This window comes from Scomber scombrus, chromosome 7 (assembly GCF_963691925.1).
Source record: "Scomber scombrus chromosome 7, fScoSco1.1, whole genome shotgun sequence".
NCBI lineage: Eukaryota > Metazoa > Chordata > Actinopteri > Scombriformes > Scombridae > Scomber > Scomber scombrus.
In genome coordinates this window covers 6,350,562-6,364,636 of record NC_084976.1, presented here as the reverse complement: position 1 = coordinate 6,364,636, position 14,075 = coordinate 6,350,562, and the positions used below count along the sequence as shown (strand labels likewise).

The window sequence follows — 14,075 nt, the reverse complement described above, 5'->3', positions numbered from 1 at the left end:
ACTCATAATGACAGGAATTGTGGGTAGCCCAGTTGATAACAAGACACATCTGTCAGTAGATTTTTGCAACGTTAGTAAACCTGTAAACTCTCAGAGAACATACAGACAGTCCATGAAAGGGAACTCATTATTCATCCATGGGTGTTTTTGTGGAGATCTTCCACTAGTATCTGTAACAGATGTGACAAGCCATCTGTGAGCCAAGGTCCTCAGGCAACATTTGGTGCGAGATACACACAACTGGCACCTAAACATGGTGGACCACATAATGCACAAATTGAATCGTACAACCCCCCCTTCCACCCTCACTACCCGCTACCCACTTTTACTCTGCGCGCACCCCCCCCCCCCCCCCCCCCCCCCCCCAAAAAAAAAGGAAAGAAAAGGGGAAAGGAAAGAAATCAGAATGGTTGGCCGGGGATGGTTTGAGCTGTGTGTCAAGCGGGGCTAAACAGGAACTTGCATCCAAGCGGTTAAAGGCCGTGGGTCTTATCTGAGGACAAACAGAATGCATCAAGCGGTGGCTGTTGCTCTCAGTGATGACGACCAGCTGTGCACCAATGTTTAATTATTTCTCTGTAATGAGCTTACCCACCTTCCACTGCAGCACCAGGAAGACAGCATGCAACAGCAGGAACACAGGAGGGGGAGAGAGGAGACAGAGCGAAAGAAAGAATAAGATAACGCAGCTCCGATTATCTTATTTTTGGGCCTATTCCAAAACTATACATGTTTTTTCCATGAAATGTAACCAAATGTTTATACTGTGTGTTAGTGTTTCAGAGATTTAGCGTCTAACTATAACAAAGGTTTGGTTTGAGGGTTTTCATCATTACGGGGTGACATTTAGCTCTTTATTGTTACAAGGGTGATCGCGACTGATGAGCACATGATCTGCAACTTGTCATTTGTTATGAGTAATATCGCCAGCCTGATGTTTAGATCGTGTTTATGCATGCAAAGGAGCACATAAGCGCACATTTCCATACCCGCACAACAGACGGACACAATGGCACGCCATAGATACACAGCTGATATTTACAGAGTAGAACAGGGCTGAATAGGTCATTATACCACAGACGCATCAGAAAGTTCAGTGATTACTTCAGCTCATTCAGCATGAGGCGAATGCCCTGAATACCGATTAGTCACATGTGTGAACAAATAGGTTAAAAGACACGATGTTAACAACATGTGTAGAGTTTGCATTATAATACTACAATTCTGCCTTAATGAAATATAGTAAAAATATAAAAGTGGAATCTTCTCCAGGCCCGCCAGAGCTGGGATGATGCTCTGTAGCCGACCCTGAACTCTTAACTCTCAAAGGTCAGTCCAGTGATAAAAACGGTCCAAAATAAAGAAGGCCTCAAACATGATAAAGATATGTTTGGTTTGAGTTTGTTGAACTCCTTGCGATCAGAAAGTTTATAAAAGCCAACATAACTTGTAGTTACACATGTCTGAATCATCAGATTTCCCTTTAGAAGACGTCTTAGTGTTGTCAAGGCAACCAGTCGGAAATGTACAGTTGAGAGCTGCATACTTTTCCCTCGTGACACACATAGACACACACATACACACACATACACACACACACAGGGAAACATCCTCCTCGGTAAACTATGTCACGGTCTGCCATGGGGTTTATCATAACTATTTGATTAATCACCATCCTGAAAAAGTACACTGAATCTAAGAGATAAGATAGCTGTGGGTGTCAGGGAGGTGAGCACCGGTAGTACTAACAGTGCTATCCGGTTTCACTGTTAATTAACTGAAGCTCTGCACAGCACTAACAAGGGCCCAGCCTTCCTGGAACAACAGAAATAGGCCTGCCACTAGCTGCACCCGCCAGCCAGCGAGCCTGCAGTGTCTCACAGAGATTATCTCAAACAGAAGACACCTTTCAAGTTAGGTTAGCGCACCATGTGTCTGAGGAACACCATCAGATGGATGCTTCCTTGATTTGCTTATCCATTTTGAAAGTGCTTGGCTTTAACCTTCACTGTTTACTGCGGGGCTTTGAGGCTATAATATGACGGCTCATAAAGGTTCGAGGTGAAAGGACAATGAATTTAACGTCACTGTGATTGGATGTGGAACTAGCGTTTTTAATATAGCGCTGTGGCTGACTGTGGTTTGGTTCTGGTGTGTTTTTAGGAGAGCTGGACGCATTCCTCAAAGATGGCGAGCGTCGGATCCACAGCCGGCAGCAGCTGCCTGTGGGGACAACATGGGGACCCTTCGAGGGGAAGATTGAGATGAGCACTGACAACAGCACACTGGTATGTTAATGTTTTGGTTAACTACTTTTCAACTTTTTAACATTAGGGTACCACTTTTAAATATGAAGCAACTGCAAATTGTGCAGTTGATTATGAAATTAAGGAAAAATAAAACAAAACAAGCTTAAGACACAAATTAAAGGTGCAGTGTGTAGAATTTAGTGGCATCTTTAGAGTACAGTAGCCCAGAATGGACAAACCAAACACTTACTCTAGAGAGTGGCTTTCTAATTTGTCCTGAGTTTCATGGCCACCGTAGTTTCTCAACCTCACTGTTAGATGCCACTAAATCCTACACACTACTTACTTTATAGTAAAACAAAATGAACACATGACTCAAATTAGGGGAATCTAGATGATAAATGTGAGATTTGAGAAGTGATTTCAAAGAGGACCCAGTGTCAGCTAAGCAAATCTGATCAGGCACATTGTTACAGAGTCGTGGGGTCTTAACCGGAAAAAGGCTCAATCACCCCCCGGTCTTAAGCTTGCACTCTAGGATGGGTCGGATTGATTAGGTTTAGGGTTAGAGTTAGGGTTAGGGTTAGGGTTAGGTTTATATAGATTTGAGAGTTTAGCAATGTAGCTAGGTGCCTGACTTCAAATATTAACTGTAAAATTCTAAAACAGCCAGCAGCCGGAGCAAAGATGCTAAAACATGTTCATAAGCGGTTGCCTAAATGTTCTCCATATTAATAGCTCGCCACACAGCATTAATCAGTGATTAATTAGCCATTTGGATCAAAAGCAATGCCCTGAAATTGTTAGGATCCTTAGAACTTATTGTGAGCACACTTTATTTGGTCAAACTTTGCCCTTGACAGCTATGGCAATATGATTACTAGAAAGTTCTACATCTAAAGACCATATTAATGGCAATTCCTATGACATTCGATCCTATTGAGGTGACTCTTCTGGGATCCAACTGGCCCCCAACAAAAGCCTTTGAAGTGCATCCATTTTAACCATTTAATCTGCATATTTTATGACAAAACACTTTAATTGAACTCAGTCCAAGCTTCAATTGAATGAAGTCACAATCCATTATTTTTGATGGTACCCTGCACCCGGCAGCTTTATATCACTTGTTTTAAAGATCCCAGCAGAGGCTTGTGTTGACCTGCTGCACTGGTGGAGTGAAGAATCCTCCGTGGGTTTGATATTCCATTCTACATTTGGATTAATTAAGCAATTCCTATTAAAATTGTAACCAGCCTCACATTCATCCCGTTAAGAAACATAAGGAAAAGTCCATGAGGATTTTGGACTCAGAGCCCTCCGCTCCCCCACCCTCTGTTTTCCCAGATTCCTTAAACGCATAACTTTATTAAATCATTTTCAGAGCAGTTTCAACTGTTTTCTAAGCTCCCCTCGTGGTTTTTGAAGTCATCAGTGGCTTTAAATAACTCAGGCCGTATTATAGCCATGAAATATGGCTTCTCTCAGGGTAAAGCCAGTTATCCTTGGGCGGAAAAGTGATTTGACAGAGCAACACCTCAAGTTGCCTTCCAAAGTAACACACTCCATATATTTCTCCAGCAATCTCAGCCTGAATTTCCCTAAAAAGGCATCCAAAACCAACCTTCAGTCAAATGACCCTCAGACTCACCAAGAGATGTCATATAAATACATCTTTTCAAATATGTTTTTATGCTTGAGGTTTTTTTTTTTCAGTAGATGCAAACTCTGAACAAATTCATCATCTACCTGCTGAACAAACGCATAAACTGATTGTATTCTTCAGGATTGCTCTCGGCAGGAGTGATAAGTTCTTAACTAACTGCCCTCTGAGGAATTCATTGCTACTTTCCAGATCCTCCTCAGGTTTTCTTTCTTCTTTTTTTTTTAAAGTGAGCAGGTGCTGGTCATCACCTGTAATAGGCTGTGGAGGGGTTAGAGAATATGCCAAGCCTCCCTCGCAATTAAAAGCAGAGAAAGAAGCGCTGGCATATTGCATCTCATGTGTGTCTATTCTCTTGGGGGCCCTTTTCAATGCTTTGCTGCTTGCCCTCCTCCTCTCTAAAGTCTCATCTCTGAAATGGGGTACTGGCTGTTAGCAGCTTCTCACTATCTCTCATTAAAGGCTAGGTTAACCCAACTGGCATGTTTTGTTTTATTGAGCCTTCTTTTAAGGTTGGGTGCAACTTTTTACTTTGTTTTTTAGAAGCTGAATAAACCAGAAACCATCCGTCAACTTCTGTATTTTAAGTGCAAGACAAGGGAATCATCTCATTTACACTAGCATGGCTTTCTTTCTTTCTTTTCTTTTCTTTTCTTTTAATGCCATGGCCGGAGGCATTATCTTTTCGGGTTGTCCATCCATGCATTCCATTCTTGTGAATGTGATATATTTAGGAACACCATGAAAGGATTTCTTCAAATTTGGCATAAACATCCACTTGGACTCAAGAATGAACTGATAAGATACTAGTAGTCAAAGGTCAAAGGTCAAGATCACTGTGCCCTCACAAAACATGCTTTTGGCCATAACTCCGGAATTCATGTGCTGATTACGAAGAAGTTTCACACAAATGTCTAATAGTATACAATGTTGATGATTCTTTATACCAAAAGGTCAAAGGTCAACTTCACTGTGACATCTTAATGTTCTGCAAAAACATTTTTCCAGCCATTGTTCAGTTATTCAACTCAGCAACAGAAGGGGAGATTTTAACCATATTTCACATTTGGTCTGATACTGAATTGGTGACACTAATCTTGGTGCCCACCTGGAAACTGTGGAGATTTTATAGATTTTATGTACTGTTGGATTGAAGATGTGTGTAAAGCATCCACATTTTCGGAATTTGTAGCAACATCCATATCTGAAGCATCGTCTGCTGTCACGAATACAACTTTGTGTTCTATCAGACTCGGCTTTATCGGCCAGGCATGTGAAGACATACATGAAAATACGCCTAATACCTTCAAAGTCTTCACTACAAATACTACATGAATCCGGACAGACACGGATGTATACCGCAACTTGACTGGTTAGTCGAGGCATACAACTGCGAGGCGGGATTTCTAGTTTAATCAAACCTCTAGTCATTGAGCTGTTGCCTTGTTAAACATGCAGCCGTTGGCAACATCCCGAACATGGCGCTGCATTTATCTCTGTTATGTCAGTGGGAGGCGAGGGAGTTGTGCAAATCTTCAAACACAGACTGACTGAGGACAGGAACAAAACCCCGATGCCTCACCTGGAGAGGGAAAGAGGGAAAAGTTAAAATAATAAATGTGAGCGGGGAGGAGGGAAACAGAAGGAGAGAAAAGGGCTGGCTAGTTTTGATGCATTTCAGGGCGGCCGGTGCTGCGTAGCGGGGTCACTAGGTGGTAGAAAGTGTTTGAGGTAGAAAAAAGGCTCATTGCTTCATGGGTCTCTACTTCACCTAGGAGGCACACTCAGTCATTCTTATGAAATGTGACCTCCACAGACTATTAAATCTCCTTTTACTCTTAGATTTTTGAAACCATAGAGGTGAATGAATTACCCGAAGGCAGCCAGGTATATGGCAGGAGTGACATCTCTCTCATGCTTGAAACACATCACCCGCCGGTGAGATATTGATATGCCCTCCCTGAAATCAAACATATTTTATCCCTTCATCGAAGACACGTCATTTCAGATATGACTTTTTAGAGGTCAAGCTATTTTTGTAGAGCCAACGCGTACGGTGCACAGGTCCGTTTCTCAATCCTTGGCATCGCGCCCGGAGAGGGACTAAAGTGTAATGGCTCCTTAAAGTGGCTTACTGTAAATAATGAAAATACAGTGAATTTAAGCAGCTTTTGCATTAAACTGGACAGGAGTAGCACTTTGGCACACGCAGAACCGTTTAAGGTGGAGACTATGTTAGGTCCGGCTGGTGTCTGGGGAGTAGTCTTGTGGAGTCTGATGGAGAGTTGGGTATGGATGGATGGGAGAAGAGAGGGGGGGGGGGGGGTTACTGGTCCCTAGAGGAAGCAAATGGGAGCAGGAGCTAAAGCTGGCCCTAGCTACATGCGCTGTGGCATGAGAGCCGATGTGGGCTGGCTGCTGGTGGACAACGGGCCTCGGTAGCTGACCAGAGTGATGGATGATGCTGAGAAAGAACGGCGAGTGGAGCGTTACATGCGGTTGCTGGAAAGAGAGGCATAAAGCTTGGAAAAAGAAAGAATGAAAAGAGAGAGAGAGAGAGTGCGTTTGAGAGAGAGAGAGAGAGAAATGGGGGAGAGAGGAGGCAGGAAAAAACAGAGGGGAAAAAGCATGACAGGAAATCTGGGCATCTGCAGGACAGAGATAGGGTCACATCTCGACCGTTTATCAAAGAGGAAAGCAGATTTCACAGCTGATGGGTCGGCCGTGGCAGGTCTGTAGACCCCAGGGGCTCAGCTTGGCATGAGGGACTGGAGTTATAGTTATTGCTGTTGCAGACCTGTTAACACAATCACATTGCACTGTATTGGACAGATCATATACCTTGCCTAACTGTGGTATTTTTTACGCTCTTTATCACTCTTAGATCACTTATAGACTGCATAGCTTTTTTATCCCAATATCATTTCTCAACTGGTTTCTAGATTTAGTATTTCTAAGATGATGATGGTACAATATATATGATTTTGTGAACATTTCGGTACTCAATGAGTGGCTGAAATTGGAGAAACAGAAAGGTCTCAACTCTATAGAGACTAGAGTATGAACTGAAAACAAAGTAATTCACTCGGGTCAGCGCACTTAGTGGTGAGCAAGGCAAAAGTGAGGATGCAGAGGAGGGTTGCTCAAAGCAAGTTATAGACAGAAATACCAAAAAATCTAGGAATAAAAGAAAAGATTTGGCATTGCTGCTGTTGTTGACCGCCTTCCCTGCTCCTGTTCCTCTTCCTCCTCCTCTCCTCTCTCCTCTGTGTCTGACTGATGGAGCTGCCAGAGCGCCGTCTCATCCCTCACTTCTCTCACTGATCAATCAGACCATTAGACTCCAATTACAGCCGCAGCCCCGGCGCAGGTGAGCGACGAGCACATTCAGCCGGCTGCCGACAACGCCTCTGCCCGGGCTCCTCACACTCTCCAAATTAACGCAAATTAATAGTGACACTCAGACATAAATGTCTGCAATCGGGGGGCTAAATTAACAGTCTGGGTCGAAGCTATTGAGTAGCAGGTGTCTTTAAAGGCGGTAATTACCTATGCTGGACAGAACCTGGAGGAGAAGGTGGCCCACGGTTTGCCTGGAGTAAGAGGCCTGGCCCCGGTGAGCCTGGCTTCCATTGTAGGTGTTAATAATTGATTGGGAGGCAAGCTATTAATGAGCAGCAGATTTAGAGCTCTGTTGTAAATGTGTGTTGATGAGGGTGTTGCCGCCTCTTGTACAATGCCTTACCAATGCTAATTACTGGGGCTTAGTCAAGGTGCACTGTAATGAGTCTGGATTCAATAGAATTCTGTCTTTATGTGTTTTGAGGGGCTTTTAGTGCAAATTACACAGTAATTGAAATGCATAAGACTTAATTCTAGATTAAGATCAAGGCAGTTTTTTTTTATCTTCCATCTTAATATACTTGTTGTATATTAGTTGAATTTGCTGTGAGCCAAGGTTTATTATAAAACACATCTACAACTGTGATCTCTTTTTCACACAATGGGAATGATTTGAAAATTGCAGGTTACAAGGACGTCATAAAAGTCAACAAGCGCTAATGGCTTCATGAGTATAATAACCAATTTAGTCTTAACGTGAGCTGATATTGTCTCACAATATTAACCTTGAGTCATACATCATCGTAATTATGAAACTGTTATTTTTTTGCCAATATCTGAGGCTGGTGGGATATTTAGTGTTTAATCCAACAAACATCTTCCAGTCGAGAAATAACATGTACAGACAGATGATTACCACTGTTGGGTTTTTCTATAATTCTGTCATTTGGAATTGTGTTAGATATACAAAATGAAGCCTTCATTTTTCTGGGTAAATCATCTAGTAAATGAAATTCTAACATTGCGTAACATTATTTATTTTTTCAACTCTTCAGTGTCAAAATAAAATATCTTTTGCTAAAATGTGCAGGAGAACACAGCTATTAAATGTTTGTGTGCTTACACGTGTGCACAAGTGTGTCCCCGTGTTTGAGTGTACATGCACTTGAAGGTGTGAATTTTGGGTCACAGTGTGTGTTTATGTGTGAGTGTGTGAGTTTGTGTGTTTGTGTGTGTATGTGCCCGTGTGTGGGAGGGCATGTGTGAGCGCAGACTGTGTGCTGCTTTCAGCTGTGAACAGAGAGCTTTAGCTTGTAGACTACAGAAGAGCGAAAATGTCAAGATACTGTCCTAATTTTCACCTGGGACAGAGAGAGAGGCAGAGGCTGTCAGCCGATGGAGTGTGATTATTGTGTAATTTAGTACAAGGGTAGGAATATGGGCCTTTGCAACCAAAAAATGCTCCAGAAATTATTCAGCCCATCACTCAAGCCATTTATCTCGCCCCTTTTGCCCACCCTCTCCCTCCAATATGTTTATTGTTAGCTACCCCTAAACTTTAACAAGTGGCGGCGGATTTTTCTGTTTCAGAAATTATATTTTTCTTCTTGTCATTGCTTCATTAATCAAGAGGAGGCATTCTGAAAAATGTTTTGTTTTGGAGGCTGCAATCTATTTTGTGTGTGTGTGTGTTGTAGTTAATCTGCGCCCGTGGCAGGTTTCCCCTCCGAAACGCAGCGCTAAGCAGCGGTATCGCAGGCCTATTGTTGTAGCCTCTGTCATAGCAAGGAGAGCCTGATGCAGGCCTGGGCTCGCCTGATAAGGAAAAGAGGATTCAACATGGCTGGAAAGGAGAATCAGTGGGACTTGAGAGTGGAGTACGGATGGGGCAGATGCGCTCGCACACACACACACACACACACTCACACACACAGACACACACATACGTACAGACTCACACAAACATACAGAATGATACACACATGTTCTACACACATACAGTCACACATGAGCCGACACACACACAAATCATCACCATCATCACACTGGCACATGCCCAGGCAATTATTTACAGTAACATCCAATTACATATGCAAGAAGGCACCCTAGGATAGGACCTCTCTGTAGCATAGCTGCTAAATGACACACACACATATATACGCAGCCGCAGCCTCAAATATCACACCCACATGCACATAAACAAACACGCCATTAAACTGGGGGAAAAAAACAAAAAAAAACAATTTAAAGTCCAAACATTTTGATTTATGTTTGCATTTAAAGGTGCCTGCCTATGCTTTCTATCTGAAAGTCACACTGTCTTGGATATGGTTTTGAAAACGCCAGACATTATCAGGACTAACAGGATTTGAATTTCTGTGTTGGACACACAAATAATTTTGGCACAAAGAATGTGGCTTCATCTAATGAAATAATGGGCCCAAATTTTAGGCGGAGAACCAATTTGTGATTGCATGCATCAATTATTTCTTGGGTTTAAACCAATATCAGGGCTGAGGTCTCTTCAGATGGGTAAAATGGTAATTATCTGGCCTGCTTTCCCATGCTCAATGTCATCCATATATTTATCAATCGCATTATCAATGGTTTTCATGTTCTTAACATGTAATGTGAAAGAGGGGAGACATCCGAGCCAATTCTATAGACATAGCATTTCAAATATATAAATAAACAGATACTTTTTATCATAGATCAACATGATATGATACTGATGTCTGTTTGTGAGTCAGATGGAGAAAGGGTTGCATGCTTTTTTTTTGTTATTTATATTGTACAAGTCTGTTTTCTCTGTGCAAGTGTCTGTGTGCATGGCTGGAACTCACTGCTGCCCACAGCTCCATGTATGGTTGACTTGATCTACAAGTGAACCTGACATTTTGCTTTCCTTACATCACAACACAACTACCCAAACTGATATGGCAGGTCCCCCCCTGATAAGCAGAGCAGGACTCACTGATTTGCTTTGTGCTCACTGTAGAGGCTGCACGCTTTACTCAAACATACTAAGGATACATTCACTACATCATAACACAAATACAAAGATGGAGATCATTTGCAGCATAATTCATAATGCAGTTTTGGTTCAGAGGGAGTTTGTTTTTTTTAATCTATGAATATATTATTTTCATGTTATAATAATAGCACATGGTAATGAAAGTGAAACCATAGTTAGGGATGATAGCAGTATTTCCTCAGAATTAAAAATCACATTTTTCACAAATCCTGTTGCTCATATCACAAAGATCAAAGCTTCTTTTTATCTTCTCAAAAGGGATAAAAACATTAAACATTGACAGTGTTTTGTGTTTTTATCCTTTCACATTTTTCGTCATCTATTACCGCTAGAAAACCACAAAACTTCAGCTTACACCTTTCTTCCTGTTTTGTAGCACAAAGTAACATTTTGTGCTGCAAAGCAATACAGCAGATTTCTTTCCAAATCAGATCAAATCAGATTTATCGAAGTGGAAATGTTGCTGGAAAAGTTCTAAAATGCCTCAGTCTAGTATTTCAGTTTGTTTCACTGGTTTTATTAATCACTACAAGGTGGACATGTGTTATTCTGTACATCTCACACCTAGAAAACATTACGTCTGTCTATGTAATGACAATGTCTGCATGCAACAGTGTGTTCAGCAGCAGCAGCAGCAGCAGCAGAGCAGGACTAGTGATGGCTGAAGGCCCTAGTGAGGCTCCAGGTCCTGGGGGGCCACTCTTGACACCCGCAGGGGCTCAAGGGTGAGCTGGTGTCCCTGTCCCCTTTGCAACTCTCTGGATGTTCGCTGTCTGCCGGTGACCCATCAGGGAGGGACACAGTCTGGATAGCAAACTGTCACACTGAGGAGATGAAGTATCTGTATGCTTATATGGTTTTAGTATGTCACACACACATCCAGCATGATATGAACATTAACATTCATGAACAAATGTTCCATTTGGAATGGCATAACGCTTATACAAGTCACACACTATCACTTACACACTTATCTCCAGAGTTTTATGAATTTGAACGACTACCTGCAGCAGATTTGAGGAGATGCTCCTTTAACTATGACGCACCTTGCTTTAAAGGAGCCAACAAACAAGCAAAGCATGATGTCAGTCTTTGCAGAATGTCTAAGTAAATAGTAAATAGTCTAACAGGCAACGAAGCTCATAACTCCCCGGCTTCACACGTATCGCCTTGTTTTACAGTATGCAATATGTCTTCCCAAATGAATGATTATCCAACACTTCAATACACAACAGACCTCTATTGCAGCAAAGGCGCAAGAGGAAGAAGAGGAAGCGAAAAAGAAAGAAAAGTGAAGTAAAGTTGAGTGGTGCCAGCTGCTTTGCCATCTGTCACTGTCATGGTTGTACTTGTGATATGTTGAAACAACTTTCTTGAGAAGTGCTGGAGATAATCCTCAATTGTTTCCATTTGCAAGGCCCTGATAGTCCTCTCGGTATTCCAGCAGAAAGTGAGTTCAGAGTGGGGGTTTGGTGGAAGTTAGAGATGCCCCCCCCCCCCCCCCCCCTAACAGTTATTAGAAAGTGGGTTAATCAAACCAGGCAGCAATCTTTAAGATATCGCCAAATTTAAAGAAAAGTATTGTCAATCTTACACATTCTGCTATATTCTTCTCCTCTTTGCCTTTTGCTATTATTGTCGAGAGAAGTAGAGAAACACAGAGGCTTTGCTTGCTTCACCTCCTTTAGAGAAAGAAGGACGGCCACCCTACAGGGAGGCAAACCCCTGCTGGTGGACCTTGATAAGTCCTCGCTGTCCTCTGTCCTGGCCTTAGCCCTCTGATCCTCAGCCTAGTTGGCTCAGGGCCTACCAAAGACAAAGCCCTGTCAAAATGACTCTGGACGGATGAACGACCAAGCAGAAAAATTGAAGTCCTTTTACCAAAAAAAAGAAAAGAAAAAAAAGAAAAAGGGTTAGCGTCAGGTTAGCATTGAAGATAAGAAAGCTGATAGTTGCTGTAGGAGATGAAGGTCTGGACAGTGTCCATTTGCTCCCTGGTGGTCCAGCAGAGCCTCATTAGATGGATGTGTGCGAAGCTGTCAAAGCAGGAATATTATACCACGGGGTCGTCAGCAAACTAATTGGGTAACAAAGACCATTTCCAGCTCGGGAAACCCATCTTTTAACAGTCCGTGTGCTGAGACTCTGATAAGAGAGTTCACGTCTAATGCATTTAGCGAGGGGCAAGTTCACCATCTTTATCTTATTTACTTAACTTGGTGTAAATATTGTTGGTCTTTTACGGTGGATTTAGTAAGACCCCATTTCTCTGAAGTGCACCCAAAGATCAAACCATTGAACAACTGCGGCAGTATGGAGATGATCAGGTGGTATGCAAATCACAGATACCTTTGTTCGGCGTGTTCGTCATTACAACATCGTTAAGCTATGGAATACATTTCACGTGTTTCTTTGCTTTGTTCCTACAGTCTCCGCCGATTTTTAATTCATTGTACTTTGCGCTGTGTTTATTCTAATTGTTATTCCGCACACCTATGTATAGATAGAGCTCGGTTTCTGAATCAGGAGGTGAGATTGGCTGCACGGAGAGAGTCTCCTGAAATATAAAATCACATACAGAAGATGCTATTCTAATGCATCATGAAATGTATGACTCCACCAGAGAAGAGAGGGGAGTTCAAAAGAATATTAAAATCCAATACCTAAAGGGGGGCACAGAGGTTTATCTAAAGTCAGGGGCTTTATTCAAGCATCATGCCTGCTATTTTATTGTTTGTCTTTATTTACTGCCTCTGACTGATCCTAGTCTTCCATGTGTGGTTATGAGAGCAGGGATTTGTTGTGACCCCATTGACTGATTGACTCCTGAGTTCCCTTTTTTCCTTCTTTGAAGAAACCCCCCCCCCTCCCCATCCGTATGTTTATTCCCAACAGAGAAAGAGTGGATCTGTCCAAAGAATATGCCACCTGCCACCTTGACCCCCAGGGGCCATGGTAATATCCATACAGGTGAACATTACTGGCTCCGGGTTCCCTATTATGTTCCCTCACACAGCTCCTCTCTGCTCCGGGAGTCAGCCCCTAACATACATGCAAAAAGATCAAACAAGTCCTTCCCAATTGAATTCAAATGGGAAATTTTGAGTAATTCAAACAGTGAGTAGTGAAGCGACGGGGCTGTTCCGTCCCCTGACCAAAGCCAAACACAAGAAGTACACGTGTGCATGCGTGCGCCTCCGTACCTCCGAGACACGATTAAGTCCTGGAGCACACGCATTACAAATTCAGCTTTTCTCTTGTTTACAACTTCAAATAGTTCTCAGGACATACGCATTATACATCGCAGTATACACACATTTACTTGTCGAAGTCGAATTAAACATTCTCCACTACAAAGAAAAGTTGGGGGACATTGTCAAACGATGCTGCGGGGCTAGAGAAGGTGGGGATGATTCGTATATATAGAAGTTCTGACGGATTCAGTAGTGAGCGGTGATGTGTAAATGTAGAAGGAGAAGGAGAGAGTAGGAGACTATACGGAAGGAGAGGAAAAGGAAGGGAGGCAGGGGTGGAGAAAGGGGGTTGCTTGTCTTCGGGGCAGGTACAGCTTATACTAAACTGTTTGGCTTTAGAGTTGGAGCACCTCAATGTGCCTGAAGGTCTTGAAGAATGGAGGCTAGATGGAGTCCCCACCCTCCCTCAGACTCTCTATTCTCCGCTTTTCTCCACCCCGATTTACTTAGCTCCAGTTCCAGTTTTTTGAAAAAATATGACAAAATAATTTCCAGATGAGCTGTTAATAATTTACTCCTTAATCAAAAATCCTGAG

At 42.5% G+C, this 14,075-nt stretch overlaps 1 protein-coding gene across 1 annotated transcript in view; it reads left to right on the top strand.

Annotated features, from left to right (window-relative positions):
- The window catches only part of zfpm2a (zinc finger protein, FOG family member 2a), an 86,046-nt gene that overhangs the window by 22,170 nt on the left and 49,801 nt on the right, over positions 1-14,075 (top strand). Inside the window, exon 4 of the mRNA XM_062422393.1 lies at positions 2,164-2,288. Coding sequence (XP_062278377.1) covers positions 2,164-2,288 — 125 coding nt within the window. The remainder of the gene's footprint in view (positions 1-2,163; positions 2,289-14,075) is intronic.